We start from the raw sequence: 13,592 nt of genomic DNA, 5'->3' as shown, positions 1-13,592 counted from the left end.
TCCCAGCTTTAGTACCACTCCTGTGTCTACACCATGTTTCTGTAAAATTGGTGATGCCATTTATTCTCCTGGTTAGTGTGTTATTTCTTATCTTTTTTTATTTTGTCTGTTTTACATTTTTCTTTTTTTTCATCACAGTTTTCTTAAATCTGTATTGAATGTATTCACTTTTGCATCTTAATTTTCCTCTTGTGTTGTTCAATTCCTGAACCTTTTCTTTTTGTCTTTTGATTTTTCATTTGTTTCTCTTTTTTTTTTTTTTTGTGTACTTTAATCGAGTTTCTTTTTTTTTTTTTTCCTTCAGGTGATTTGATTTACAACAAAATGGACAGTGATGGATGTAGATTTTATGCCATCTGTAATTCAAGATGTGAAATTGAACGGTATACTTCGGAGTGTAATGTTACTACTCCTCTCACTACTACTTCCCCTGAATGGTCTACGGGTACAACATCAGCTCCTTTGCTTACCACTTCTGGAACAACTATTTTCCCCGGTTGTGTTTCTTCTACTTACCCTCCCCTACAGGTATGTAATTTCTGTCTTATGATTGTTTAAATTACGTCATTGTTAGGTGGATATCAGAGAGGAAGAATTTATAGTCTGTAAAACTTGTACGTGATCATTGCTCGAGTAAGTATCGCTACTGCTGGGCAGCAGACATGACAAAATTTGGACAGAGAAAGGAAGCTGTATTTGTCTTTTCTATTGACTTCAGTGCTAGCAGAACACTTTCTGATGCCCTTCATTTGACAAACGACAAACCTTGCTATTGAAATAATAGTCTCCTTTTGCGTTTTGTTTCTTTACTAAACTTTTAAGCTGCTGTGGAATTTGCATCTGTTTCTGTCCTCCTACCCTCCTACCTTATTTGCATGCCTGTACTTTGTCTTTTTTTTTTTTTTAATAATGATGATCCATGCTGATAGTGAAGTACAATATACGTAGCTAGTACAACATTCCTTTCACATAAGACCTATCCCCCAATAACATCAGAAGTGCTCCTCATGCTGAAGAACTAGCTGGAATTGATTCCCACCTGGTATTATCATAAAAAATTGTTATTGTGTAGAATGTTGACAACCTTCTGCTACCAGTGAAGATTTTCATTTTAGTCTTTGTTTCAGATACAAAAACCAAAACAGTTTCTGATCCTCTCCATCACGGTCAGAATTATTAATACCTCTGGTGAACGTTGCAAATCACTTGCACCACAAATTGAAGTCAAGCAGCACACATTCATTTCCTTCCCAGCACCATGATTGCTCAAACAATATCCCATTTAGACTAAAAACCTGAGTATAGTTCCTATCTCTTTACAGACCTGTGTAACAGCCATTTTTTGTTCATTTTGCAGCCTGGAGAAAGATACAAATTATCCAACTGTACAGAACTCATCTGCAAGGGAGACAACAATGTGGAAATAGTCCCAATACACTGTCCACCTGTAAAGGAGATTACCTGTGCGAACAAATACCCAGCAGTACTGGTACCTGATGAAAATGGCTGCTGCTACCACTATGAGTGTCAATGTAAGCACCAGAAGATTGAACCATTACTTTTTTATTATTATTATTTTTAAAGCATCAAAACTTTTCACAAATTATTCGGTCAGTCTGTCTTCTCAAGGTCGCTCTATGGATTGTGGCATATTGACTTCAGTTTCTAAAGTCTTCTACCTTAATCTTTCTTCTACTGTTAATCTTCTAAATATTTCCTCTCTATCAGGTGTGTGCAGTGGATGGGGTGATCCTCATTATATTACGTTTGATGGCATCTACTATACCTTCCTTGAAAACTGCACCTATGTCCTGGTGAAACAGATTGTACCGAAATACGACAACTTCCGTGTTTACATTGACAATTATTACTGCGATGCAAAAGATGGACTTTCCTGCCCTAAATCCATTATCATCTTCTACAAATCAGCAAAAGTGGTGCTGACCCGTGAACTCGTGAATGGCGTGATGACTAATGTGGTAAAATAGTTGTTTTTTATTTCTCTATTATTTTCTCCCTCTGCACACACCCAGAGCCATGACATGATTCCCTCTCCAGTCCTCTGCTGGGAGGAGAGGTAGAGCTGAAGAAAAGAGGTGACCCTCATGGTCCTCCACGAGTGCTGGTGAGCCAGTGAAAATGTCAGTCCCACTGTTACGCTGAGGAGTTTATTATGTGATTAGGGAACACAGAAAAGTTTGTCTTCAAGATGCCCTCTACCCTTACAGAGCTGTGCCAAGTTCTCCTTATCCACCCTCAGAAAGGCACGACTTAAAAATTAGTCCAGGGATTCCCTGTAAAAGGGAAGAGTAATTGACTGTTTGAACTCTTTATCTTGATTCAATGAGAAGAAAGTTGCATAATAATTCCTCACAAAAAATTAGTAAAAATCTGTCTGTGTTCACTAGCTCATATAAGATACAGGCTACAAAAGGAACAATGTAGATAAATAAATATGACTGCCAAATAAACCTGGCACCTTGGAACTTTGACTTGATTTGGGGTTCAGACAACTCTTCCAATGCTCAAGCAACACGTAGTATGGGGGCAGTGTGATTTTGCAGCAAAGTTATTGCATAATAACAGCATTGATACTTCTGTAGTTAAACTACCACCCATTTTCCTATGGAAAAATATTTACAATAAGCAAAATGATGAGGCATAGAAAGAAAACTCTCAGATATAGAATGTCGTGCATCAGCACAACGTCTGCAGAAACACAGCACACAGAGGCCACTCAGATTATCACACCAGTGCAATACAAGCTGAGATAATGCCCACGTGGGCTGTTATTGTGATGCCAGTGGGCGCTGGATGTGAAGCACAACAATAAGGAGTTCTGCACGATTACAAAGATTATTAAACACATTGTTTAAAACAACCAAGCAGGGGCAGTGCTCATTCTGAAGTTGTGTTGGGTTTGTTTTCTTTTTTACCCCTGCATTCAGATGTACTTCAACAACAAGGTGGTCAAACCAGGCTTTAAGAAAGATGGCTTTTCCTTCTCCACACTTGGCATCAATATGATCGTTGAAATACCAGAGCTTGGTGCAACCATCACCTTTAGTGGGATGATATTCTCTGTGAAACTCCCATTCAGCAAATTTGGCAACAACACCGAAGGACAGTGTGGTAAGACAGAGGCATTAATTGGAGGTGGGACTCTTTCCCCACCCTACCATGGTTATTCTCACCCACCATGGTTATAGGGTCTCATGACTGTCAGAAACTTCAAAACAGCAGTAAAATGGAAATGAAAACAATTGTGCTCTTCAACTTATGTAGGATCAAAAACTCAATATTTCAGCAACTATTTTTTCTTATCTTGGGGCTGGGTTTTTAGTTTCATTTGCTTTTCCCTAACCTAAACTAAAGTTCATATAACCATAAAGAAAACAGTCCCTATGAAGCCAGGCACTTATACATTTCACCTGCACAGCAGGAGAATGTAGAGTACATCTCTGATGTGCCATTCAAGACTCACACAGTTCTCTCTTCCAGGAACATGCACAAACAACAAGTTAGATGAGTGCCGCTTACCGAATGGCAAGATCATTTCTTCATGTCCCCAAATGGCTCATCACTGGATCGTTGATGATGACAAGTCATGCCATGGATTACCAGTACCACCAGTTGTAACCACACCTCCACCCAAGCTTCCATGTGAAACACCTCCTCTCTGCAAGCTTATCTGGAGCGAGTAAGGAAAATACCTGAATTAATTCACTCTTTCTAGACAAAACTGTCTCCAAATCTTACAAGAGCAAGAACCGTAGCCCTAGCATGTGAAGCTGTCAGGTTAACAACAGGGTATATATAGTCAAAGGGTTTTGCAAAAGACACTGCTCTTCTTTAATGACTTGCATGCCAAAGATAATCGAGCAAGGATGAGGAGGAGATGATGTCAGAAGACCAGGGATGCAACAACCACTAGAATCCATCCTCCCGGGTTGCAGCCTCACAGATTTGTTTTCTCTCTGTCTCTTCCTCCCTCCCTTGGTATGCTCACTCACTCTTAGTTACATTATTAAGTAAAGACTAAACTCTACGTTTGAAGTGGCCCTTCAGCACAAACCATAAAGAATGTGGTTACCAACCAGGTTAACAGAGCAGGTAGAAACATCTCAGGCAAAAAGCATCCTTTGTTCTTTGTACATTTTATGTAAAACAGGATGCTCCAAAAGCACAAAGTCTGGTTGCCTGTGGTATTTCCTATACTTCTGTGAGCTCAGACAGAAGCTATTTTTTCAGCTGAGTCACTTATAATGTCCCTCTTACACGTTTGCTGTAGTGTCTACCAAGTTATGACCTATATTGTATGTGCAATTTTTCAATCTCTCAGTTACTTTTATCATCCCTTTTTCTTCAGTTGGATGCAGTTGTCTTTTTCATTAAATTCCTGGTGTCAGACTGATGAAAAGTTGTGTCCACAAAGAGAAAAAACTATTAGACTCCTCAGGAAAAAAAAAAAAGGAGGGGCTTCAAACTTCCTCATCATCCCTTTCCTGAAGCTATCTGCCAGATTATTGGCTTTTTTTTAGGATGGGGTGTCTGTTCTGTCTGCAGGGTTTTCGAAGCTTGCCATGCCATCATACCACCAGAACCATTTTTCAAAGGCTGTGTCTTTGATGGATGTCGCATAGGAGAGGAATCCATGCAGTGTTCCAGTTTGGAGATCTATGCTACAGAGTGTGCTAGCAGAGGTGTCTGCATTGACTGGAGGAAAAAGACCAACAACATATGTCGTAAGTACTGCAGAGACATGGTAGTAATTAGTGTTTTATTCAGTGGGCACATCTTGCATCTAACACCTGTCTACAAACCCAATAATGTCCTCCTTACAGAAGCTGCAGGTGAAGGCAGCAAAACTAGTCATTTTTGTTGAAAAAAGGACATCTATTGACAATTTCTGATCTTTCTTCTGTTTCCATGCAGCATACAACTGTCCAGCAAACACGGTGTACAAGCCATGTGGCCCCATTAATCCTCCTACCTGTGACCAAAGGTATGGGAAGACAAAAAGGAAAACCAAGCCTCGTAACAACTGCTTATATTTGTCTCCTCCTTTCCTATCGTTATGTACCTGCTTTCCTTCAAAAATGGAGTTACTTCATAATGAAATGAATAAGTTACCCAAATCCACAAGACAAGATTTAGAAATACCAGTCAGTCCTGCTGCACTTCAGCAGCTATGGTCGAGTGGTTAGGGAGATGTTGGGATGAAGGTTGGACTTAATGATCCCAGAGGTCCTTCCCAACCAGAGTGATTCTGTGATCCAGAAAATGTAAACTCTTTTGTTTCCCTTGGATCTGACATCATGACTTTCTCCCTGTGCTGCTTGCTTTCCTCCTTCACTGCAAAAACTTTGTACTCAAATCCCTACATTCCTCCCACTCCAGCCTCATCCAGCTCCCCGGCTATGGAGTAACTGAAGGATGCTTCTGTCCGGAAGGAAAGACACTCATGAGTAAAGACAACTTCATCTGTGTCTCTGAATGCTGTAAGTAACCTGGAGCCAATTTTGAGAATAAATAGATATGAAGATTGGTAGGAGGATAGGAAGTTCTACTGCCATCTTCTCTGTGGTCAGATCGTGGGCAAATCAGCCTCTTTAACCTCCTTTACACCTAAAAATCAAACAATATTCAGTACTACATTTTTTTCCCCTCTTCTTACCTTACATGAAATCAGCCACGATGGTAGAATGTTACAGTTCAGAAGAACTATTCTGCCTCTTCATTTCCTTGTTAGCTTTATCTTCACACTATTTGTGTTTGAAACTGCACAAATTTACTCTTTTATGTCAATTTTCAGTGATGTAAATCTCCATTTGTGTTTTTTTTTCTTTTTTCTTTCCAGTCTGTAGGGAACCAAGTGGAGTCACTAGATTGGTGAGTACCACAATCAAAGTCATTTATCAGGCACAGAGGAGTGAAAAAAGACAAAGTTTTGCTTAGGTTTGGGGGAGACATCAGCATTTCTTTGTAACATTCATTCCCTTTTAGTCTTAAAAATAATTATGAGTATCAGAGCAGCAACAACATAACTTCCTAAGAAGTTATGGGATATTATTTCCACAACAATCACCTCACATACTGAAAAAAAAAGAAAAAAGTAAAAGAAAAAAAATAAGAGAAAGAACGAGGTAGATTTTATTAGTGGAACTTTGGCATATATATTTATATTTCCATGAATTTAACTCATTAAAGTTACTAGAGATGAAGGGACAGGTGGATAACAAAATTTTCCTGTTGCTGCTAAACTGATAGCTCCTCAGCTGCAGACAGATGGTGGAAATTCCTCCCTGTAAAATTACATGCAAATGAACAAGTCATTTGATAATTTCTCACTGAAAAATACAGGCAAAGCACAACCACTTCTCCTTCAGACTCAGATCTTTCCATGGCCTCCAGTATCTTCCCCTCATTAGCTTCAGCTTGAGGGTTTCTTATCAGACCTAAAACACCAGAAATATGACAAGGTTGATGGAATCGGGTAACTGGGTATGAATAAGCCAGCTAGGAACACACAGAATGATTTTCGTTTGAATTGATATATAAAGTTTTTAAACTTGTTTAAATTTTTCTTTTTTTAATCTAGCCAGGAGAAAAATGGACAGAAGATTGCCAGGAATGTATCTGTGACAAATATACTCTTCAAGTACACTGTACAAAACACAGATGTCCTCTGACCCAGCAAGTCATCTGTGATGAACCAGGTTACATGCCTGTTCAGGTACAGCTCCCAGAAGATCCATGCTGCACCAGGACCGAGTGCTGTGAGTACCATCTCCATTCTTTATCACAGAGAAGATAATATATTTCATTTTGGGGAGCTACAGCAATAATTTGTCTTTTTTTAATACCTTGTTATTAGTTTCAAGAGGCTTTTGTCCCTCACGCCACTTAGAATCATAGAATCCTTTAGGTGGGAAGAGACTTTTAAGATCAAGTCCAACCATTAAGCCATTAGGGCTCTAAAGGCATTTCCTAGATGCCTGAAAAGAACAATTTTAAAGATGAAAAAAAAATTTACATGGCTAGACACAGGAAAAGTAACTAGAAATTTCCTATCATTTAAAATTGAAAACATTTATTAATGACATCACCTGAAACAAAAACTATTTAAAAACTATTCAAAGAATTTTCTGTTTCAAAGACCAAGAAAAAAAAAAAAAAGAGTCTTAAATAAACAAGTCTTGAACAGTCAAAAATTGCTCAAGTTCCTGAACTTCTGAGAGTCATCAGATTTCTCAATGGGCACAAATTTCTCTTTGGAAGTGCCTCTTCTCAGAAATCACCACTCTACCCTCCTTTGTTTTACAAAGGGTATAGAAAAGCCCATTTGCTTTAAAAATATCTTGGCAAATACACTGAATTAGTCACTAAACTACCTTGTCTGGAAATGGGGGAAACTTAAGTTGGTGTGAAACACAACTACTTTTGTTTCTCAGTTCTTAGTTAAGGATTTTTTATGTTCTCTTCCATTAAACAGACTGCAACACTAGTCTCTGCCCTGGGATCACCATCCAGTGCTTAGAGGGACAAGAAATAGTGACAATAATGCAGCCTGGCAGATGCTGTCCTACCTTTGAATGCAGTAAGTACTCTGCACCTTCTTCCCCTGCTATTCATAGCTCCTTTTTTTCTAAGCTCATGCATACAAAAACCTTGAAAGAGAAGGATTCACATGATGTCTTAAAACTTACACCATCTTTCTTCTTTTTTTCACAGGACCAGGCTGTGTGGTCAATGAAACCTACTATGCAGTAAGTACCCAGAGTAACTCACTATAAACATACAGCTTTGCACAGATTCACAATGATTTGAGACTCCTATCAAGGAACATATTTTACAGAAAGGTCTAAGATAAAATAATATTCTTAAATTGACCTCAACGTATCAACACCCTCCCTACAAGCAAAACCATCCTCTTCTCTCCTTTATGCATTAGCAGAATTTAATTCTAAAATGGACATTACCAACAACAGAACCTCTTGCTTAAATAAAACAATCAAAATGGTATTTAAGGAGAGTTTAAGAGAGGTAATTGTATTTAAGGAGAGTTTAAGAGAGATACAGAGCTCAGCTTTGTACCATCTGTGATGCACACACACAAAGTAACTTGGTTTTACTGACTATTAATGGGTTTTTTTTCTGACTTCCCCCAGCCTGGAGCTCTTGTCCCATCAGGCCCATGTGAAGAATGTACCTGCTCTGAATCCTCTCACCATCCCACTGTCAAGTGCCAGCCTGTTATCTGTGACACATACTGCCCGGAGGTGAGTGTCATTTTGCTGTCAGTCATCCCTGCCCCACCCAGCTCAAACATCCACCAGAGAAGGTCAATGTCCTGACCTTATCTTCTCCATTTCTTCTCCATTTCTTTCAAAACAGGGTTACAAGTACACCAAGGAGCCCGGGCAGTGCTGTGGCACCTGCAAGGCAGTGGCTTGTATCGTGACTGTGGGAGGCAACATCACACACGTGCTCCATGTAACTATCCCTGCTTTAGCTCTTTGTTTTTTTGGGGTGAACTCTGCTGGTATGGGCACTCTTTCCTCTCCTTTGACATGTTTTGTGTCTTTTCTCACGTTAAACAAATGCTCATTGAGGCAAGGAAGGGGTTGTCTCACACATGAGCAGTGCCTTGAGCCACAAAACTCCAGTTCCAACTTCTGGAAGCAACTGTGACACTGAACAGTGGCTTTCAGAAATCAACAGCCCCTTATTTGCCTTCAGCACCACCCTTTTTGCTGAAAAGATAGTTTTACCTGCAAAAGGAGTTTTCTGGTCCAAGCACCTTGTCTCAAGTGAGCTGAGAGCTTCAGGACAAGATGAACCCAGCAGAAATTCTGCCATGTATCTAGAGGGACATACCCATAAATTCTGAGGACAAAACCACTGAAACACAAATTAACCTTTCCAAATGACTCCACATACTTATCCTATTTGCATAAAAATCGTGTCCCTATCCAGATAAAAATACAGCCTCTTCATTAATAAAAAGACTTACAGCAGTATGAGAATATGACAACTAACTACCAGCTGAAATTCAAGGAAATTGTTCAGAACAACCCAACTGCAGTAGGCAGCAATGAACTGCCACTGTGGGGTTGGGTTTTTTTTGCTTCATTTGTATGTAAGAGCATTTTTATTCACTTGAATTTTAACTGCTTTCAGGTTGGAGAATTCTGGAAGCCACCTGGTGATAACTGCACAACTTACACGTGTGAAAAATATGGTGACCAGTACATTAAAGTTGTCTTACAGAAAAGATGTCCTGCCTTGGACTGTGAGCCTGTAAGTCATCTTCTAGCAGTCCTCGTGTTTGACAAGGTTGCAGTGGCTAACACCAGTGATAGAGGGATTATGATGTCCAAGGAAAATACCTAGTAGAAGGATTACACAGGATGTAGCTCCCTTTTTATCCTTTCTGAATCTGGTGCCCAACAAATTTCATTTCAGAGAGGCAAATGACAATTAAAACAGGTGATAAATCAATCCTCAGTGAGGACTGGGCACTGGAGAAAAGAGTACTGCATAATGTTTTGGATTCCTAAAAGTGTCAGGTGACTTAGAAGCAATAATCTTGAAAAATAATAGGATTGTTATTCCTAAAGTACTGAAGATTGCAAATTCTTGTTTAGAATTCACTTATTGAGAGCAAAGGTGAAGGGAAATAAGCTGCTTCAGTTCACAACAGCTTTCAACTGAATACAAGGGTCAGGTTAGGTTAGAACCAGCCCCACACATCTGGGGAGTCAGTTATTTCATTGTTTTACCCTGTCTGGCATAACCCCTCACTGGTCCTGACTTGAGTCACTCAAAATACACACAAGTGCTACAAGCTTCAGTTCTGAAATGTTGCTACTGAACTCTGAGGACAGCAAAGCAGCTCCAGCCCCCCTCAAGGTCAGCTTTCAAAGAAGTCTTACTAATACTGATGTAGTTATGTGCCCTTTATATTTAACCTTGACTGAAGTTAGACTCCATATCATTACAAAAAACTTTCTGGTGCCAGAGAAACTTCGGAAGCAGTGCCAAGCTCTGCTAAATTCAGTATGCAGTTATGAAATCTGAGTGATCTTCTTCTGTTTCCCCACTCAAGGATGACATGAGGCTCTCTGACGATGGCTGCTGTCAAGAGTGTCGACCAAAACCACAGAGTAAGTACTGATAACATGAGCCTCATTAGTCCAACTTGCATGGTGGATGCATAGACAGAAGAGATGCACAGATCAAATTTGGGACCAGTGCTTCACGTTGGGGGGAGAAAGGAAGCAGCTGGGAAAAGGACAGGAACAGAACATTTTCAGCCTGCTCTTTAAGGCCTTGGAAAATGTAAATATAGTGGACATTCCCCTCCCCTACTCTTAAATGTTAGCTGTTTTGTGGGAGGGAGAGGACCGTGACTATTCTCCAGCTCCCACAGCTGCTTTCTCTTTGAGGAAGGAAGCCAAGGCAGCCCTGGGAGGTGGGTGTGTGCTGGGAAGTTACCACAGCACTGCTCTTTATTTCTGCATCCCACACCAAAGCTGCATACGCAAAAGGAGATTTTTCATTCCTTGATAACACAAGCAGCAAGAGTCATCATTTGGCCCTTAGCAATTAAAAGAGAAGTGCACTGTGACCCAATTCCCTATTTCAGCTCCACCCCTCTCAGTTTTCTCCTGCCATTTCTCCTGTGATATCTGTGTACGATTACATGTATCATACACAGATATCTATTATTTACCTGCACGTGCCTTTTAACCTATTTCCCCTTGCTTTGTGACAGCCTCAGCTTGTAGGAAGCACAACACTACCAGTGTCATCAGGCGTGGTGGGTGTGTGTCTCCTGCACCCGTGGAGCTGACGTACTGTGAAGGCAGCTGTGACGCCTACTCCCGGTGAGTGCCACCAGACAGCACGGTGCTCTCTGCTCTCCTCACCCTTTGCCTGAGTTACACAAAGCAAATCCCAAGTGGTTTTCTAATACGTCCAACATCTGCCCACTCATCGACTGTTTTCATTGTGCTAACGAGAATTTTTAATGGATATGATGTTGTACTACCTTAATGACCTCAAGGTAATGATGTTTGAACAGCCTGGTCAGTGTCATAGAGACTAGACCCAGGTTTTGATTTTGCCTATGGAAAGCTGAGGTCATTTCTCACTTTTGGACTGGCTTAATATGTCATCTGGGTTAATTAACGCACTTTTTCTGTGCCTTAATGAAGAGCTAAACCCATCTGGTTTTGCAATGACGAATAACTTACCTGCACTTCACCACAATGCTCCAAGAATGGTAATATTGAGCCATCATCCCAGATGCAAGCCCACAACTTCTGGTTATATCTAGCAATGAGTGGAAGGGTGTTTCTGGCCATTTCTGAGTCCTCCTCTGTTGGTTTTGCCATCAGGTACTCCCTAGAGGCGAACACAATGGAACACAAGTGCTCCTGCTGTCAGGAAACCAAGACCAGCCAGAGGAAGGTGACTCTGAGGTGCAACGATGGCACCTCCATCAACTACTCCTACACCTACGTGGAGAGCTGCAACTGTGTGACTGCTGACTGCATCCCCCAAGACAGCACCCAGCAGGGAATAAAGCAGCCACCCATCTCTCAGGAACAAGTGAAAGGCTAAAAGCAGAACTAGAGAGAAGTCGTCAAACAAGGGTTGAAGATAAAACTTAAAAAAAAAAAAACACACTAAAGTGTCAAAAGCAGCTAAAATCTTGAACAGATGATATTTTCTGCATACAAACTCATTCTGTCTGCCTGCATCATTTCAGTTCTCACGACCAATAGATCTCCTGTTGTTCTTTGTGTCTTTCCTTCTGCACCGTGAGAGGTACAGGGTGAGGTCGTTTTGACATCTTCTGTTTGTTTGTCTCCTGAGAAGTGTTGGACCATGACACTGAGAGCTGAATTTACACTTGCACAAAGTCTGTCATGAGGAGAACACTCTTTTCTGGCTTGAAGCTTGCCTGTGCTGACATCATCCAGACTTGACAATATCCAATATTGACCTTTTATAACATTTTGATCCCCATTCATTGGGGCAAACCAATAGCTCAAGTCCAGAAAACAAACAAACCAGCCTCAAGGAAAACTGTACCTCTCTGGTTCTCTAGTTCTTCTTCTTGCATTAAGGAAATCGTAGCCTGCAGAAAGCCATAATTCCTCAAAAAATAGAAACTTCACTATTTTCAACAATTTATGATGGGCATATTTCCCTCTATCTTCTCATGAGATAAAGAAAGAAAGAAATCCTCTCATGAGAAACTGCTGCACACTCCTCTTTGTTTACATAACACCATCAACATAGTAACTGTAAGAAAATATGGATATTTTTTTGTTTGTGGTTAACTGTTTACAGAAGAAGTATATATATATATTTTTTGCCAACAGGGGCATATGAAGGATTTTTGTAAACAAAAGTTAATAATAATAATAAAAATAATAATAATAATATATGTAACTTCTTTCCTAGGAGGCTTTTAAAAGTTGAACCATTGCTATTTATTTTGTTATTTTGGAAAATTGATTTATTGGGTCATGCCTTTCAGAATTAATGGTACCCATTTCTTAGTCTTAGTCGTATTATCTGGGTGTGGTAAATTTTCTTCTGCTATTTTGTTTTGAAATGTTGTTTTATTTTTGTTCCTTATAAAAAAAAAAAGTAATGATGATTAATAAATTTCAAGCATTTTACAGCACGTGTCCTGTGACTTCTCATTGAGTCCCTCACAGGAGAGTGGCTGGCTTTGCAAAATATTTGCTTCCCATCCTAAAACAGCCATTTCTCAATAGCTCCAGGCCAAAAGTCAACCTAGACTGTGGTAACTAACCCCTTGTAGGGATTTGATGCTACTTTGAGTAAAAGGCATTCAAAAGCAAACACTGAACGTGTTCCAAGTCCATCATTTCAGATGCCATCCACTAGTGGGCTTCCAGTAAGTGCATCTTTGAGTCTAGACATACTCTGTAGCTCTGAAAGCTCTTCACCTGACAGACAGAAACTATCCAAAGCATTCCAAACCAGCTGGCCTCATATTTTAGAGCCCACTGCAACACACGTAGATCTCAGACCTCACTGGTGTAAGTCTGAGGGGTTACTCTGCAGCTTTAGTTGCCCTCCACTTCGAGCCAGCCCCCACAGATCCCACTGTGGATCGTACAGCACCAAGCAACACGTCTCACACAATCCACACAACTGCTCTAGGATCAGCAAGGGGACAGCAAAGAGTTAAAGGTGATCTTTCTCCAGGCCTAGCTTGGACAGCTCAGCAGAGGGAGTAGCAACTGGGGCTTTCTGCAGCACCCTCAGCTGCTTTCTCACCCATATTCCTTGCCTGCTGGAAAAAAATCCCCACCTCCTCCCAGCTCTTAGCTCCTCCCAGCTCCCTCCTGATAAATTGTTACTTCATGGTTTGTTTTTTCAAGGTCTTGGGCTCTTCTGCTTCCCAGGGAGGCCCCAGGTGGGATACTGCTCTGTTCTCCCCATCCATCCCACCAGGCTTCCTCACACAGCACTTGTAGGAGGAGCTGGAGCATCTCTGTGCCAGGACAGGCTGAGAGCCCTGGGGCTGCTGAGCTGGAGAC

General features: G+C 40.6%; 1 protein-coding gene across 1 annotated transcript; it reads left to right on the top strand.

The window, feature by feature from the left end:
• Positions 1–304: 304 nt before the first annotated feature.
• LOC103768544 (mucin-5AC-like) lies at positions 305–11,631 on the top strand (the record flags this gene model as incomplete). Its single annotated transcript, XM_008935688.1, has 16 exons — positions 305–528; positions 1,358–1,532; positions 1,729–1,979; positions 2,949–3,132; positions 3,502–3,700; positions 4,567–4,745; positions 4,936–5,005; positions 5,401–5,501; positions 5,861–5,892; positions 6,602–6,736; positions 8,172–8,282; positions 8,398–8,496; positions 9,184–9,303; positions 10,112–10,169; positions 10,781–10,892; positions 11,406–11,631. Coding segments are annotated over 16 exons (2,276 nt in total), but the record flags the coding sequence as incomplete, so codon positions are not given.
• Between the last annotated feature and the right edge of the window lie 1,961 nt (positions 11,632–13,592).

Source organism: Merops nubicus, unplaced genomic scaffold (genome assembly GCF_000691845.1).
Source record: "Merops nubicus isolate BGI_N331 unplaced genomic scaffold, ASM69184v1 scaffold8952, whole genome shotgun sequence".
NCBI classification, from domain to species: Eukaryota; Metazoa; Chordata; class Aves; order Coraciiformes; family Meropidae; genus Merops; species Merops nubicus.
Note: the sequence above shows the minus strand (reverse complement) of the source record. Positions and strands in the feature narration are given on the sequence as shown.